Source organism: Talpa europaea, assembly GCF_964194135.1.
Source record: "Talpa europaea genome assembly, chromosome: 2".
Lineage (NCBI taxonomy): Eukaryota > Metazoa > Chordata > Mammalia > Eulipotyphla > Talpidae > Talpa > Talpa europaea.
The window spans coordinates 83,090,636-83,108,495 of NC_140068.1; the positions used below are offsets into that span (position 1 = coordinate 83,090,636).

General features: G+C 37.8%; 1 protein-coding gene across 1 annotated transcript in view; it reads left to right on the plus strand.

Annotated features, from left to right (window-relative positions):
* The window catches only part of RHAG (Rh associated glycoprotein), a gene marked incomplete at both ends in the record, with an annotated part of 29,521 nt that extends 20,335 nt beyond the window's left edge, over nucleotides 1-9,186 (plus strand). The window contains 6 exons of the mRNA XM_084258912.1: nucleotides 538-685; nucleotides 942-1,108; nucleotides 2,930-3,067; nucleotides 3,622-3,743; nucleotides 8,708-8,781; nucleotides 9,002-9,186. Coding sequence (XP_084115038.1) covers nucleotides 538-685; nucleotides 942-1,108; nucleotides 2,930-3,067; nucleotides 3,622-3,743; nucleotides 8,708-8,781; nucleotides 9,002-9,186 — 834 coding nt within the window. The remainder of the gene's footprint in view (nucleotides 1-537; nucleotides 686-941; nucleotides 1,109-2,929; nucleotides 3,068-3,621; nucleotides 3,744-8,707; nucleotides 8,782-9,001) is intronic.
* Between the last annotated feature and the right edge of the window lie 8,674 nt (nucleotides 9,187-17,860).

Below are 17,860 nucleotides of genomic sequence, written 5' to 3' on the forward strand. Positions count from 1 at the left end.
GTTGGTTTTCATGTTGTCATATAGAAGAAAAAAATGTGGGAAGAACTTGGGCTTTTGAAGCTTCAAGTCTTTGAGTTGCAATTGAGTTTAAATGCAATGTCAAGTGAATACAAAACCACCCTTGTGTTGTATCAAATGTCATGCATAATATTTAACTGAAAATCTCCCTCATCAGGAGTGAATTGAGTTCCCACTGGGGACCTAGCATTTTACAAACATGATCTTGTCTAAGTCTCATTACAGCTCTCTCCAGTTGGGTAATATTTTTCCAGATCACAAAATGTGAGATTCAGAGGAATATAAGTTGTTTAAAGCCACATTTCAGGGAAGTGCCTTAGTTAGAACTGAAAGTTAATTTTTTGTGGTTTTGAAACCTGTATTTTTTCTCATAGTATTATCCATTTACTTTCCTTTCCCCAATATTCTTTCTCTCTCAATATTTTTGTTCTTTGATCAAAGACACCATTCTTTAATTGACTTTGCTCCTGTAGGGAGACTCAGTATCACCTCCATTTACCTGAATGTTTTGCCTCTCAGGCATCTGATGTTGGAGCATCAATGACCATCCATGCCTTTGGGGCCTACTTTGGCTTGGCAGTAGCAGGCATCTTATATCGACCTGGCCTGAGAATGGGGCATGACAATGAGGAGTCTGTGTACCACTCGGATTTGTTTGCAATGATTGGTGAGCTGAGATGAACTTACCTGTTCTTGTCTATTTCATCATTCAAGGGGGAGGTTAACTCTAATGAAAATGCAAAGATGTTCAAGAAGGAACATACTCTGAATACTACTTTTGTTTATGCTGACTCAATGCTCCAATAGTAGACCTTTTATCAGTGCCCAAGACAGCCTCACCTGGACTGTCTTCCAAGTTCCAGCCTCACCTGGACTGTCTTCCAAGTTCAGAACTGATACTTTTTTGTTGTTGTTTATTCCAGGGACTCTTTTCCTATGGATGTTTTGGCCCAGCTTTAATTCGGCCATTGCTGAACCTGCAGACAATCAGTACCGGGCCATTGTAAACACCTACTTCTCTCTAGCCGCCTGTGTGGTCACAGCCTATGCATTGTCCAGCCTTGTTGAGCACCGAGGCAAACTTGATATGGTGAGTGCCCTATGAGCCCCCATGCAGATTTCACCAAACACATTGATGGTGGCTCAGAGGTAGGTCATTTCTGAATCAATGCTGAGCTATCAGAACAGATTGACACTTCAGAACTTGAAGCATATTTTGAAAATACCCTTCATGCATTTACTCATCAAATGTATGATGTCCAACAGACAGCAACAGGCGGAGACCAACTCCCCAGTTATGAAAACAGGTTATAAAAAGAAACCCCAATTCTTTCTTCTCCAATATTAGGCCCCCACAAATTCTCCATTTGGATAATTGTTCTATACACTCCCACCATTCCACTAGAACTGCTTTACATTTCCTCACATCCTGCCACAACTAGATTCTAAACTTATCACTCATGCTCTGCCAAGGAGCCTTGGTGAGAAAGACATTAAAAATCAACTGCTTGGAAATAAGTCAGAAGGAAAAGGAAAAAAAATGGATGGTTTCACTTATATATGGAATCTAGAAAAACCAAACAAAGACAAACCTTGAAACTGACCACAGCTTTGAGGCATCCAGGAAGGAAGGGGGAGGGAAAGAAGATGGGAGAGAGATGAAAACAAGGGGGGGAGAAGAGCACAAGGGAACATGGTGGTGGACTGTGGGTGTTATGGTGGTGGGAGAACTACAGTGACCATCGAGGGGAGAACTCATGTATTGTCCAAAAATTAAAAATGATGTAAGAAAAAAATACTACCTTTAAAATGTATAAATGAAAGAAAATACAAGGTAACAGGGATAATAGATAACAGAACATAAGTGCTAACTTTTAAGTAGTTTTGATCACAGAAACATGCTATTTTGAAAAATACTTGGAAGGTTATCCAACAGTGTTAGCATGAATAAGTGCTATCACCCAAAAAGAGAACAGAGACAGTTATTTCCTAACTTATTAAAATGACCCAAGTAGACAAGAATATGGAACTAAATTCCTAGCAGGAATTTGAGTGGTAAGATACTAAGGGGAGACAGGTTTGTGGTTTTGTTATAGAGCACCCCCGAATGAACGGGTTGCCTGGCTGTGGGTCCTCACCCGTGTGCTTAAAAGGGACTTATTAATACTCCACTACAGGCACACACAAAAGGTTAATAAAAGATTTATTTAGAAGGGAAAAGGAAATAAGGAAAATGTACAACTCAGGGAGAAAATAGGGAAATAAAGTCTTTAATGTGTCCTACCCGATCCACCGACCCGGAAACCCAAAGTCACTCTCAGAGCTGGCCGGATGCTGCTAGCTGGTGGAGAGCCAAAATGGGGGACCCCCCCCAAAGCCCACGTGTCTGCCTTTATACCAACTTGGCTGCTTAACCCCACCCTCAGGTCCCAGCCACCTTCCCTTTGGTGGTGATGGGATTTGGAGTTCCCAGTGTCTTTGACTTTGTCTGGAGTGGGGGTGGAGTCCACAAAGCCTGTATGGAATTAGCTTTAGGACATCCTTTTCCCCCTAACAGTTTCATATAAACATGCATTTATATAAAATGAAATCTTCCTGCCTGAGAATTTATTGGCAACTGCAAGCCTGTTGTGGACCTGTTGCACTCCAAGCATGTGTAAATAACAAGATATAAAATTAAAATAAAGAAGCCACAGCTGTTGTTATTAAAAATAAATGAATAAATATATGTCATTCTAGCACTTAAAAAAAATCAGCTGCTTGGAAGAAATGTCTTCTGGAATTACAAAGAATCAGTAGCCCTTTCAAATAAAGAATATGCCACAGTGTGTACCGAATTCTAGAATCCTTCAGTTCACCTGAACTCTGTCTGGTTTAGCTCACCTCATCCTTGTCTCTGTCTCCCACACAGGTCCACATTCAGAACGCAACCCTTGCTGGTGGAGTGGCTGTGGGCACGTGTGCCGACATGGCAATTAACCCCTACGGTTCTATGATCATTGGGAGTGTTGCAGGAATGGTCTCTGTGCTTGGGTACAAGTTCCTGACTGTAAGTATGATGGCTGCTCGAGTCAAATATTGAATCTGCAACTTTACCTTCTCACATCCCACCTGCAGGGAACAGCTACAAAAATCCCTCCCATAAGCACCTTTTCTTCTTGAGGGTGATTTGCCTTCCTGTCAGAAATAACACTCACATTTTAGGAGTCCTGTGCTTTCTACATTTTCCTGACTTTTTGTGTTGCAGTAAAGAATCTGATATCAGTTGTTTACAACTTAGAATGAACTGAATGCTAAGCATTTGTGTTACTTTCCTCTGGGGCAACTCCATTAGAGTTTTGTTGCTTGGTTGTTTTATATAATTAAGGACTCAGTGCCTTTTTAAGAATATCGCACTTATCATCCGGCAGTTCAATAGGATTGATATAACTCACCTTCACAGCCATTTTCTAAAGCCTGAAAGAGTAGTTTTACCACCAGCGTATTCAGAGTCTTTGATTTAAGCAGATTTTGAATGTGAATGGAGAACTAGACTATAGATAAAAGTTTTCCTGCTCGATCATTTATGTCAGTTATACAGAATCCTCTTTTTCACAATTTTAGCCATTTTTTGCTACTAAACTGAGGATCCAAGATACATGTGGGGTTCATAACCTGCACGGCTTACCAGGTCTGGTCGGAGGGCTCGCTGGCATTGTGGCCGTAGCCATGGAATCATCTGACATGTGAGTTAAACTATGGGTGTTCCTGCCTCTGTCTGGCCTTCCGAGGCTCTTTGAAGCTTTCTTTTATTCTTTAAGAAATCCCATAATGAGGCAACTTTTTCGTTAGTAATCTAAGCCATAGTTTGTAAGTAGTGTTCTTGTTGAAACCAGAAACACAGTTCATCAAATAGAATTGGACTAGAAGACATGTCTTAACCACTGTTAATTTTTTTTTAATTAGCATTCTTAATTTAAATTTCTGTACCATAGTCCACTGTCCCCTAGCAGTTAGGGCAATGCAATGATCACAATCAGATTATAGTAATCTTAAGAGGTGGGGGACAGATGTGATGGAGTGAGGAATCATTTCCACTCGACCCATACAAAAAAAGGATGAGTTAAATAATGTAGAAAGCAGTTGGATCCAGGAAATTAGGAAGACTTGCAGGTGGCTCCAATTTTGCTACTAACTAGCACTTTTGCAAGTCACCCAACCTTCGGGTTCTCAGTTTTTTCTTCCGTGAAATGAAAATATTGTACTATTTACTCCCTAAAATCCCTTCTAGTTCTAACAGACCTGGATTCTTTCGAAAGAGCGTAAGTATTCATTTAAGTGGCCAGAGGAAGAATAACTATCAATCAAGTCCTTCATAAACCATCAGTTATCACTTTTAGGCAACATGATTAGTACAACTTGATATGAATCAACTAGGAAGATCATAAACTCCATAACACTGAGAAAGAAAGAGGAATCAAAATACTCAATTTCTGAAGCAAATTGAAAACATGAAGTGTCTACTGCGTAATAAGGTTAAAAACTAAGCCTCCACTCCTGGCCCAGCAGACAAGTTTGGGAGGAATGAATAGATAAGGAAGTGATAAGGTTGCCTTGGAGACTAGGTCACAAGACTGATCACCAAGACCAGAAAAACCAGCCCAGCTCCGGGAATGCAGAAGCAGAGCCCAGGGCATGTTTCTGTGTCAAAAGACAGCACCCAAGACCATACATCCTAGCAAATGTCTGGTGCAAACTGGTGCCCCAAATTAGAAAGCCCATGAAAACCATAAGAGCCTCAAATCCTCTTTTATGCACAGACCTCTCCACACTCGCCTACTGCTCCCTTGCGGGGTATTCCAGAAAGGTATTTCCTGTTCTCCACTCTGTCTTTGGTGACTCCTTCACCCCAACACCTCTGGCCTCACCCTGATTTTATCCCCATTACAAAAAGTTGCATGTGTGTTTGAAAATGTCTCAAGGGGACCACCAGCTAGTGTTGCTTAACTGGAAAAGATAAATCACTCATCAATTTCAACAGATTTAATCTTTTTTTTTTTTTAAAGTATCTACTTTTATTGTTTTTTTTTTGTTTTTTTTTGTTTTTTTTAAATTTTATTGTTATATTCCCCATACAATTGCAGCCCCCCCATTCTGACCCCAATCCCTCCCCTCCCGCCCCCGCCCCCCTAAAAGTGTCTCTGGTTCATAGTTTTTTGTTGATTTTGATTTTCACTTTCTTATAGTTATTCATTTTCCTGGTCCCTTATTTAAGTTTTCTAGATTCCTGCTATGAGTGAGACCATCCGGTATTTTTCTTTTTCTTTTTGGCTTATTTCGCTGAGCATGATCCCTTCCAGCGCCATCCATGTTGCTGCAAATTGCATGTGTTTATCTTTTTTGAATGCTGAGTAATATTCCATGGTATATATGGACCACATCTTCTTGATCCAGTCATCTATTTTTGGGCATTTGGGTTGTTTCCAAAGCTTAGCTATTGTAAACAGTGCTGCTATAAACATAGGGGTGCAGGTGTTCTTTGGAATTGATGTTTCTGTGTCCTTTGGGTAAATACCTAGGAGTGGAATTGCTGGATCATATGGAAGCTCTATGTTTAGTAGGTCCAGAAATCTCCACACAGCTTTCCACAGTGGTTGGACCAGTTTGCACTCCCACCAACAGTGTAGAAGAGTTCCTTTTTCTCCACACCCTCGCCAGCATTTGTTGTTGCTAGTTTTTTTAATATGTGCCATTCTCACTGGTGTAAGATGGTATCTCATGGTAGTTTTGATTTGCATTTCCCTGATGGCAAGTGATGTTGAACATTTTTTCATATGCCTGTTGGCCATTTGCATTTCCTCTTCAGAGAAGTTTCTTTTTAGCTCTTCTGCCCATTTTTTGGCTGGATTATTTTCTTTTCAACAGATTTAATCTTGTTGCAACTGGTAATGACATATTTTTCCAAAACCTGTTTAATCTTATTTTCTACTGAATAGAAAGTCATGTCTATAGTTGATCCATTTCGTTTCTATAACTTTTCCTTTCTTTTCCCCTTTTAAAGGAAAACCCCCAAATAGCTATATTTTCTTTCCATTTCCCCCAGGCCCTAACAGGATGTTGAGATCATGTACTAAAGTATTTTAATGCAAATCAAGATTTTTAATGCAAATCAGGACTCTACATAAAAGCAAGAGTGAATGAGCTCAAGTCCTAAATGTTATAAGTGTGTAAACACTCTGTAAACTCTAAGAGGTGCCTCATGATTAGGGAGAGAAGAATTTTTGTTCATCATGCCTAGACCTGTTCCATAGATGCAACTAAACAAGTCTGTCTGGCTCTTGCAGACTGGGTCTCACTGGGTGGCAGGATTTGGGGTAGATTCCATGTTTGAGTGCAGTCCATGTGCGTGCAGGGTTAGCAACACTTCACAACTGACACAGGGGAAGCTGGCAGGGCCAAGTCTGAAGGCCCACTCACGAGAGTAAAATTTATTCTTCTCACAGAGCAGCTAAAATACCTTGTCCAAAAGTCAAGACTATTTACTCACATGGACTCAGAATACTAAAGTGCATCAGTTTTCTTAGTAAGCAAAATACAAGGAAAAATTAATAATCTTTAGGGAGATTTCAACAGTAATGATAGCCTAACTCTAATAAGGCTCTTTATTTTTTTAGCAGCAGTGTTTCTCAAGTCTATTTTGTCATGAACTGTTGCGACAAGAAATTTGTTGCTGCTTTGTGGCAGGAATGCAGCGGTCATGTAGCAAGTTTGCAAGTCAAGACTCTGCTGTTTGAGCAGAAGTTCTTGTGCCAATTATTGAAATCATATAGGCTAGTGAAGCTGATCATGCGACAATGGTATGAGGAATGAAGTCCAGAGGGTGGGATTGCAATGGGGGACAAAGTTTTACATGGAACAGAGAAGGGGACATTTGCATCAGCAAAATATTTGATGTTATCACAGGCAGAGTTATCCCGAGGCCACCATGGAGATAGTCACATAATGAGGTCAACAGCGGTCTGGACATCCCCAGGCCTGTTTCATGACACGGGCTATACTCCATAGGTAGTCAAGGAATGCTCTGCTGTGATTTGCAGATAGCAAATAGGTCACAGTTGCCCAAGAGTGGCCAGCTGGTAGCCAGCTCATAGGAACCCACAATGTTCAGGTTCATTAAAATTCTTTTTAAGACCATAGGAAGGATCATGGCAAAATTCTGGTAAAATTAATGTGGCTTGCAAAAGAAGAAAATAAAATAATAAATATATATTAAATATTCAACCTTACCAGTAATCAAAGAAATTCAAATTAAACAAGTTACCAGTTTTTCAGTTAACAAATTGATAAAGATTAAATGGCTATCAATACTGAGTAGTAGCTAAAGTAGAGAAATAAGTATATAAATTGTACAATTTACTCTTTGGAAAAGCTCTTAAGAATATATAACCTTCTACTAATAACCTCATGTCTAGTTAGGTTTTATTTTCGTGGAATTACTGGACAAGTTCACAAGCACATTCATTAAAAATGTGTTCTCACAGCATTTTAATAAAACATTGGAAGCAACCTAAACATTCAACCTATAAAATTATTATTACTGTACATCTGCATAGTGTTATACCCTTAGCAATTAAAATTGTGATCCAAATCTACATTTACTGACATAAAAGGCATAAGATTTAATAGGAATATTGATACTGTAGCATTTTTATGAAAATACATGTTTATATTTTACGTTTTTACATTTCATACTGATAGGATTTGAGAGAAATTAATCTTTCTCCCTTCTTTTTTTTAACTAGTGGTTTCTAATATTTTTCCATGTCTCATGTGTTACTTGCACATTTTTTTTTATACAGTAGAAAAATTTAAGCCCTCAAATAAAGAAATCTGGTTTTAGTGCATTCTTTCCCTTGGATGATGAGGATGAAATCACCAGCAGACTTGTTTTCTAATTCTTTCTTTCCTGCAATCATTCATTCAGTCTTTCAGCAAGTATTTATTAATTTCCTAAGAGTGAGGCTTCAGCTAAGGACACTCCCACAATCCCTGCACACTTATAGCTCATGCAATACCATTATACATTTTAATAACTTTTCTCCCTTTCTCCCATTCCAAAATTAAAAGGCACTTTTTTGCTCATTTCACTTTAAGGTAACTACATGTGCCTTGACATGTAGAGATATATTTTAATACCTTCAGTGAGTTGTTACTATAATATATACTAAAATTGATGTATACTAAAATTAACTTATTGAGTTTTGAGTTTTATCACAACTGTTTTTGGGGATGGGTTGAGAAGAAATGGCGGTGTATGTCACTCTATCCTGAGTACCTAGAAGAGAAACTAACACAAAACGAGTTCTCAGTAAATATTTGTTGAACGAATCCGATACCTGATACCAAGATTTTAGAAAACACTCAACCCCTCTTAAAGAGGATCTTTTTTTAAACCATTGCTGAAGAAAAAAGTGTTTCTTGCTTATAAGGGTTTTGGCTTGTTTTTTGGGGGGGAGGGTGCTTGGTTGTTTTGAATATTGCTTAAAACTCTCAAAGAAAGCAGAAACATGAAAGAGAAGTAAAATTTTAATAAATGGTTGTTTGCTGTATGTAATGCTACTCCCTCATCTGAAGATGGCAGGCGTGCATGCCTTGAGGAGAGGAGTGCATCCTGGAAAAACAAGGTGATCCTTTTCTTTTTGTTTCCTAGGTCTAAAGTGGCCATGCAGGCAGCTGCCCTAGGTTCTTCCATCGGAACAGCTATTGTTGGAGGGCTGATCACAGGTCAGGATAAAAAGCAAACATTTCCCTGTGCCATATGTTTTCAATACAATACATGATTAACTTACCTATCAGTAAATTTGAAAGCTATCTAAATATCTGGCAGTAAAGTAGCCAAGTAAACTCAAGAGAATGGCTGTTTATCAATAGTATTTTAATTACTATGCCAGTAGATTTTTCCTATACAATTTCCTAACCTGCCATTTTCTCCCCACTTTCACAGGTTTAATTCTAAAGATACCCATCTGGGGGCAGCCATCTGACCAAACCTGCTACGATGATTCTGTTTATTGGGAGGTATGGTACTGTGTTCTTGATAAGGATATGATAGCTTGTGGTAGGAGGCGAAAGCTTTCCTCACCTCCAGCCTGGATGTCTGTGTGGCATCCATTTGATGAAATTGGATGAACCCCTATTTACAGAGAGCTATTAAGACAATGTGTCCAGACAGATAGAATTAGAAACTAGAGGAAGAAAAGACAAAACTTAGCTGACAAATGTCCTTTTACTCCTCTGAAAACAAGAAAAGCTATTCATAAAAATAATAAAAATCTTGGGCAGGAGTGTGAGATCTTAAACCATAAATATAAGTAGGCCAAATCATGTAGAACATGGAACTTTGAAGAATCTGTGAGTACCTACAAATGGTCCTGTGAATAACAAAGCATCAGTCTCTTTCTCCAGCTTATACCTCTTCATCTATTGAAATTTTCTCCCAAATTATTGCCTGCAAAATCTTTAAGAGTGAGAAGTGCTTGAGTGGTGCAATGGGACTTTCAGGGAGAATCGGTTTGGGAAGGAGAGAATGTAGTCAGGATGAGTTGGGTAAAATTTTTATTCTATTATTTTTCTACAACTCAGACCATTTTTGTTCCCAGTTCTTACCAAGCTTGGATAATAATTCTAGAAAGTACCTTTGTTTCAATACTAGCCTCTAACAGCCCAGTGCAAAGGATCAATAAAAAGCCCTAATCTTGATCTCTTTAAAGGTCCCGGTGCATAGAGAACATGACAGTGACCTCCATTATTAACAGGACAGTCACAACCAGCTGGAACCTGACATCTGAATACCATTCCTGGGCTTCAGCTTCCTTCCCCATTATGTAGAATCAAGTTTAAAATAAACAAACAATCAGCATCCAAACAGAATAGGGCCCAGACAAGATCGAGCGTGAGCCCACAACATCCAGTGTGGAATCATCCTTATCTGACTCTTGATATCCAAAGATTGTTCAAATGAAGGACTGTGACTCACAAAATGTGGTAAAATGGATCTATTCAGGATTCCCATATGATTCTTCTAATGGGTAGGTATATGGGGAATATTTCTTATACATCCTTGTATTTTTTCTCATAAAGACAGTTTTATAAAGAAATCAACATAATCTAATCATGTCAGTTTCTTAATGTGGATACTGCATAAAAGATGATAAAACAGAAGCTAATGAAAGAACAATCTGTAAGAAATCTGTATAAGTAAAATGCAAGAAATGTATGTATGTAAAGCAATAATGTGCTTGTTTTTGTTCATGTTTTTTTTTACTTTGAAAGTGGATATAGTTAGTAATGTTATCTTTGCATGAATATTCTAATGTTTAATTCCTTTTGCATGTTTACTATTTGCAATCAGAGTTGAATGCTATCTGACCAAAGTCTATTTTGTATAAAATTTCAGTGGATTAAATATTATTATAAAACAAAGCATTGGTTGGTTGCTCTCCTTTCTCTGGTGGTTGGAATTGATTTTAGTAACAAGCACACACATTTACACAGTCCCTACATCTAGGTCATACTCAGTCCAGATAAACAATCACAATTTATATGTACTATAAAAATATGAAGCAAATATTTTTATTTTATAGGATAAGTTTAAAAGAAGAGAGTTTTAGAAAAGGTTACAAACATAGTGGTATAAAACTGACGTAGTTGCATTCAAATAATTTTTTCTTCTCTGAAGTTTATTAAGGTTTTTTTCTATTCCTAGAATCCTAAAATATTGCCAGGGTGTGCCTAAGCACATTAGTCCTGCCACAATTAATAGAATTTCAGATCCTGAATGCTAGAATGTAAAAATTACAAGTAACAGAAAATCATATATTTTATATTTATATAATCATATAATAAAATAGTATAATTTATTGATAGATCTTAAATATTCTATCAACTAGATGAGCTCTTTCAAATGCACATCAATTTCTCTTTTAAGTCTGCTCATTTATAAACATATAATCCCTTATTGATCATCGATAAGAGTCATCTTCCCTACCAGAATATCCTGAGACTTCCTAATTCCCTGCTGATTCATAAGGCAAAACTTGGAGGATGTTGAGTAGTCGCAGATGTAAAATAAAGCCTTTAATTTTGTTGTGTTCAGGAACTGGGTTGCAATGGCCAGCAATACCTGCTTCTCTCCTACTTTCTGTAAGACAGTTCCTAGGAAGAGTAGTCTTACTTTTTTCATTCTGTGTCTGGGCTCTTTTCTTCACAATAATGTATGTCTCCTTTTTAAATATCTATCTTGTCTAGAATTTAATGAGGCATTTCAATCTGAAGATTTGATTATTCTTCTGCTCAGATAAACTTCAGTCTATATTTAAGAACTTTCTCTTCTCTTTTCTCCTTTTGTGCTTCTATTATTCACATGGAAAATCTGCTGACAGATACAAACCTATTTTACAGATACAAACCTATTTTATCTTTCCCATTTTTTCAATGTTTTTTGTTTTTTTCCCCAAATTATGTTTTTTGAGGTAAAGTAGGTTTACAAATTTGTATCTGGAGGTTATAGGTCCAAGGCTCTGCAACAGAGATTCTCTCTTTGCTCATTCAATTCATCTATTGATTTGTTTGCAATTATTATTTTATGTTTCATTTTTGTACAGCCAGCAAAGTTGTGTGTGCGTGTGTGTGTGTATGTGTATGCTATACTATTGTTTTTATGATTTTGTTTATTGGGGAAAAGAGTTCTATTTTTAAGTTTAAGTATAAAGTCTAACCCAATTCTGTCAACATTTAAGTGAATATTATGCCTTACCATCTCCAAAAAACATTTAAGTTGTCAAATAATATATATGTGTGTGTATATACATATATATATACACACACACACATATATATAACTTGGCTAATTTATATAAATTGGATTATTTTAAGTTGTATTATTTATTTATTTTAAAGTTTTATTTATTTATTTATACAAGAACTGGGATACAGGCCAGATTCTTGGGAGGGTGAGAGGATTCACCAGAGACAGAGCAGGGAACAGAACAGGCAGACTGATGAAATACACGGCTGAGGGGAGTAGTGGCGAGACAGGAGAGGTCTGCGCACCATGTGGGACCCTTGCCGGCAGGCTGGGATCAAACCGGTGCTGCAGATGCTACGGACAGCTTCACAGCGCTGCGCTCAACCACCTGCGCCACCAGGGGAGGCCCAGTTGTATTATTTAGATTATCAATTTCAGGAAGTTTTTGTTCTAGTCTAAATCTAAAAGACTGGCCTATAATTAACTGCAATTTTATACTGTTTGGTGAAAACTGAGCTACTTTGTAAGAGAGCTCTGCTGCTCTGGAGCAGGAGCTGGGGTTGAGGCAGATGGTGGGGGTGGGATGGAAATACTTGTCCAACTGCTCTGTTTTGCTAGAAACCACTTGTTTTGTGTGTTTTCTCAATTCTTTTCACTCTGGATGCTGGGACCTGTTATGTGGGTTGTCTGTTATTAAGTTCCAGCTGCGGAAGTACTTTGGAAGGTAATATTCTTTTACTTGCAACTTTATTGAGATATAATTGGCATATGAAATTGTGTAAGTATACAACATGGTAATATAATACAGGTATATTTGGTGAAATGATTATCACAATAAAATTAGTTAATTAGTTAACACATACATCATGTCACATAATTACCTTTTTGTTGTGCTGGTGGTAGTAGTAGTAGTGAGGGCATTTAAATTCTAATTTTTAAGCAACTTTCACTAAATACAGCAAAGCATCATTAAGCATAGTTACCATGCTGTACATCAAACCCTCAGAGCTTTGTTATTTTATAGCTGGCAGTTTACTATTTTATCAACATCTCCTTATTTCCCCTACTCCCTAGTCCCATCAACTATCACCATGCTCTATTTCTATGAATTCGGTTTTTAAGATTCCACGTATAAGTGAACTCATACAGCACTTGTCTTTGTCTGTCTGACTTATTTCACTTAGCATAATGCTCTCAAGAGTCATAAATATTGTTGCAAAAGGCAGGATTTCCTTTCCAATTGTACGTATATACCACAAGTTCCTTATCCATTCGTACATCAACTGACATTTGGGTTGTTTCCACATCTTGACTATTGCGAATAATACTATAATAAATATGACAGTGAAGGTGTCACTTCAAGATGTTGATTCCATTTCCTTCATACATATATACATATACATATATACATATAGACTCAGAGACAAACAGACAGACAGACAGGTAGGTAGGCAGATAGATAGATAAATAGATAGACACCCAAAAGTGGCACTGCTAAATCATATGGTAGTTCTACTTTTAATATTTTGGGGAACAGCCCTACTTTTTTCTATGGTGCTGGAACTAATTTACATTACCATAATAGTACACAGAGATATCTTTTCTACACATCCTCACCAGAATTTATCTTTTCTTTTTTTGTTAATAGCTATTTTAGCAACTGTGAAGTTGTGGTTTGATTTTCATTGCCCTGAATGACTAGCAATGTTAGACATCTTGTATTTGTTAGACATTTGGAAATAATATTTATTCAGTTTCTCAGCTCATGTTCTAATCGTATTTTTTTTCTTGCCATTGAGTTGCGTGAGTACCTTATATACTTTGGCTTTTAACCTCAGCAATAGCTGGCAGAATGGGTCAGAGATCTGCTTGATGCTAAAATATAATTCCCCTGGATTTATGACTGAATAAAATCTCTCTTCCTCAGTCTTCTCAGCTGGCAAAACATAGAATAGAAGCCATAAGGGACTTAATACATACATGGACATATAATACAGCAAAGAAACCTGCTGCCACTCCAGAAACAATCACTTGGGAAGATAAATCACCACCCCTTAGGGATCCACAAATGTCTATAGATCAATAGTTCCCAGATACTTCCACATGTGTCTCTGTTAACTGCTTCCAAACTCTCCAACACAGAGGATGGATGTTTTCGATCATATTTGCCAGAGTCCAAAGTTCTAATTGACATCCCCCCACCCCTCCCCCCCGCCAAGTCCTGGTCATTGCTCATGGGAGTTTTGTAGTTTGATTAGCATTGTGGGGTGTGGTGAGAAGGGACACATCTAAGCTCCCATCTTCCCAATTAAATAGCCAAAAAACTTTTGCTCCATGTTTTTACAGCTTAATAATGTTTTCTTTTTGAAGACAAAAAATACGCATGATTGGTTACTGATTCTCTAGAAAGTATTAAAAAAAAAAGGGGGGCCACTGGGGCCTTCCTGGTGGCACAAGGGGTTAAGTCTCACCTCTATGAAGCTAACCTAACTGCAGCCACTAAAGCATGAGTTAGATCCCGGCCAGAGAGCTAACCCACATGGCTCATAGACCTCTCCTGCCTCACTGTCTCTTCCCTTCAGCAGTGCATTTCAGTAGAGCTGTCTGTTCTGCTCCGTACTGTTTCTGGTGAATCCTCTCACCACCCCCCAGTTCTTGGATGCATAAATAAATAAATCTTTTAAAAAGGGGGGGGAGGCTGACTGATTCATTTTCCCACCTAAAAATCCATAATCATCAATTTTCAAACTTTCTTCACTTGATGATTTCTTAAAATAATTGTTTTTGGCCCAGTCCAAAGATCTTTTTCCCAGCTCAAAGGTCTTTGACCCTTTTTAAGGAGGTAAGTGTTACAATTTCTTAGTAACTTCCCCTGTTCCATTTTAAAAAAGACTTCATGGGGCCTCCCTGGTGGCCCAAAGGGTTAAGACGCAACCCATGAAGTTATCCACAGCCTCTGCAGCACAAGTTCGATCCCCGGGCAGGGAGCTACCCACATGGTGCAGCAGACCTCTCTTGACTTGCCCGCTGCTCCCCTCAGCAGTGTATTTCAGTCAATCTGCCTGTTCTGTTCCCCACTCTGTGTCTGGTGAATCCTCTCACCTCCACACACATACCTCTGGCCTGTACCCCAGTTCTTGTATGCATAATAAAATAAATCTTTAAAAAAAAAGACTTCATGGGTGCCTTTTTTTTCATAACTGTTTAAACAAGAAATATTAACAATGTACTTTGGGGTTAATAATATACAAAAAGTAAAATTTATTACAACTATAACAAAATGGCCAGGAAGGAAGAACTTGAAGTATGCTCTTGTATGCACACTATAGTATTTAAAAGTTATATAATATTACCAGAAGACATTCTGTGATAAATTCAAAGGGTGAGTATATCTAGAAACACTTGTCAGTTTGTTTTTGGTTATTAGCTATAATCAATTTCCAGATGAAAATCAGAACCAGATGTGTGAATCATCAGTACTGAGAATTATCAATATATCAAAGAGATTAAGAATTTTGGAATCAGGAAAACTTGAATTCTCTCAATTACCATATATGTGACCTTGGGCAGATGAGTTAGCTGCTTAAAGCCTCAGTTTCCTCTTTTATAACATTGGGATAATAATAGCATCACTAGGATCTATTGCTTATTATATAAGAATATGAAAAAATTAAATAGAAATCATTTTAATTTCTGACACATCCACATTCGGTCTCATCAGACTAACTTTTTCTCCTCCTCTACCCATTGTTTATGAAAATGATCCTATTTGATGATAATACTGTTAAGTGTGGATGTCATTGAAAAAATGACTCTGAAACAGTCACTTTGCATACCAAGAAATACTGCTCTTTGTTTTATGCCTGCAGCTTAATCTTTTCCACTATTCAAGTGTTCAGAATTTGGCTCAAGGTTTTCATTAGTGCCTGCCAATATCTCTAAGCCATGCCAAGAAAAGGAGGCAGGGAGTTGTGTACAAAACATTTAGTATTATGGCATTAAGCCATGTGGTATAAGGAGGTTGAAGCAGGAACAGACATGAGTACTAAATGCTGCTGTCTGAAAGAAGCTGCCTGAACCTACCAAATCTAAACTGTCTAGTCTCAATTTCCTTACCTATAAAATATCAGAATTTGATACCTATAGTAACTTAGTTCTCATAAGTTCCACATTATCATAAAAGGCTCTCCAGAAATAAGATATTCTAAAGACTTAAATCATATATATACTTGTTCATTTATTTATTAATTTATTTATTAAATCCATGAAGTGGGGCCTCCCCTGGTGGCGCAGGCAGTTGAGCGCAGCGCTGTGAAGCTGTCCGCAGCCTCTACAGCGCCGGTTGGATCCCATCCGATCTCAGCCTGCCAGCGAGGGTCCCACATGTCGAGCAGACCTCTCCAGTTGCGCCCACTGCTCCCCTCAGCAGTGTATTTCAGTCAGTCTGCCTGTTCTGTTCCCTGCTCTGTCTCTGGTAAATCCTCTCACCCTCCCGCGCCTCTGGCCTGTACCCCAGTTCTTGTATAAATAAAAAAATAAATCTTAAAATAAATCAAATAAATAAATCCATGAAGTGCCAGGCACTGTTTTAGACATTAAGGATTTCACATTGTGGTGCATATGGCTAGGAGCAGATGTGGTGTGGAAACAGAGTCCTTATTTAAAAATTTTAAAATTCATTGGAGAAGATAAATGATAAGCTAAAACATAAAAATATGATATGATAGCATCTAGTATATTCTTAAGGAAAGATTGTTATCAAGATGCCAATATATGTGAGATAGTTTGATTCAAATATCAATATTTCTTTCTTGAGCAAGTCATCTGGAATGAATTATTCTCATACAATGAAACTTGAACATTTTTTTTAATTTAAATAATAAATTTTATTTTTATATTCCCCCATACAATTGCAAACGCCCCATTCAGACCCCAATCCCTCCCCTCCCGCCCCCCACCCCCCAAAAAGTGTCTCTGGTTCATAGTTTTTTGTTGATTTTGATTTTCACTTTCTTATATTCATTTTCCTGGTCCCTTATTTAAGTTTTCTAGATTCCTGCTATGAGTGAGACCATCCGGTATTTTTCTTTTTCTTTTTGGCTTATTTCGCTGAGCATGATCCCTTCCAACACCATCCATGTTGCTGCAAATTGCATGTGTTTATCTTTTTTGAATGCTGAGTAATATTCCATGGTGTATATGTACCACATCTTCTTGATCCAGTCATCTATTTTTGGGCATTTGGGCTGTTTCCAAAGCTTAGCTATTGTAAATAGTGCTGCTATAAACATAGGGGTGCAGGTGTTCTTTGGAATTGATGTTTCTGTGTCCTTTGGGTAAATACCTAGGAGTGGAATTGCTGGATCATATGGAAACTCTATGTTTAGTAGGTCCAGAAATCTCCACACAGCTCTCCATAGTGGTTGGACCAGTTTGCACTCCCACCAACAGTGCAGGAGAGTTCCTTTTTCTCCACACCCTCGCCAACATTTGTTGTTGCTAGTTTTTTTAATATGTGCCATTCTCACTGGTGTGAGATGGTATCTCATGGTAGTTTTGATTTGCATTTCCCTGATTACAAGTGATATTGAACATTTTTTCATATGTCTTTTGGCCATTTGCATTTCCTCTTCAGAGAAGTTTCTTTTTAGCTCTTCTGCCCATTTTTTGACTGGATTATTTTCTTTGTTGTTGCTGAGTCTCATCAGCTCTTTGCAGATTTTTGTGATCAGTCCTTTATCATTAGTGTTGGGTGCAAAAATGTTCTCCCATTTGGTGGAGTTTCTCTTTGTTTTTGTTATTGTCTCTTTTGCTGTGCAGAAGCTCTTTAATTTGATGTAGTCCCAGCTGTTTATCTTTGCCTTCACTATCACTGCTTTGGGTGATGTGTCTGTAAAGATGTCTTTGATGTGGAGCAAAGACTATGCATTGGAGCAAAGAAAGTTTGTTCAATAAATGGTGCTGGGAAAACTGGGTCGCTACATGCAAAAGAATGAAGCTTGACCACTACCTCACACCATACACAAAAATCAACTCAAAATGGATTAAAGAACTAGA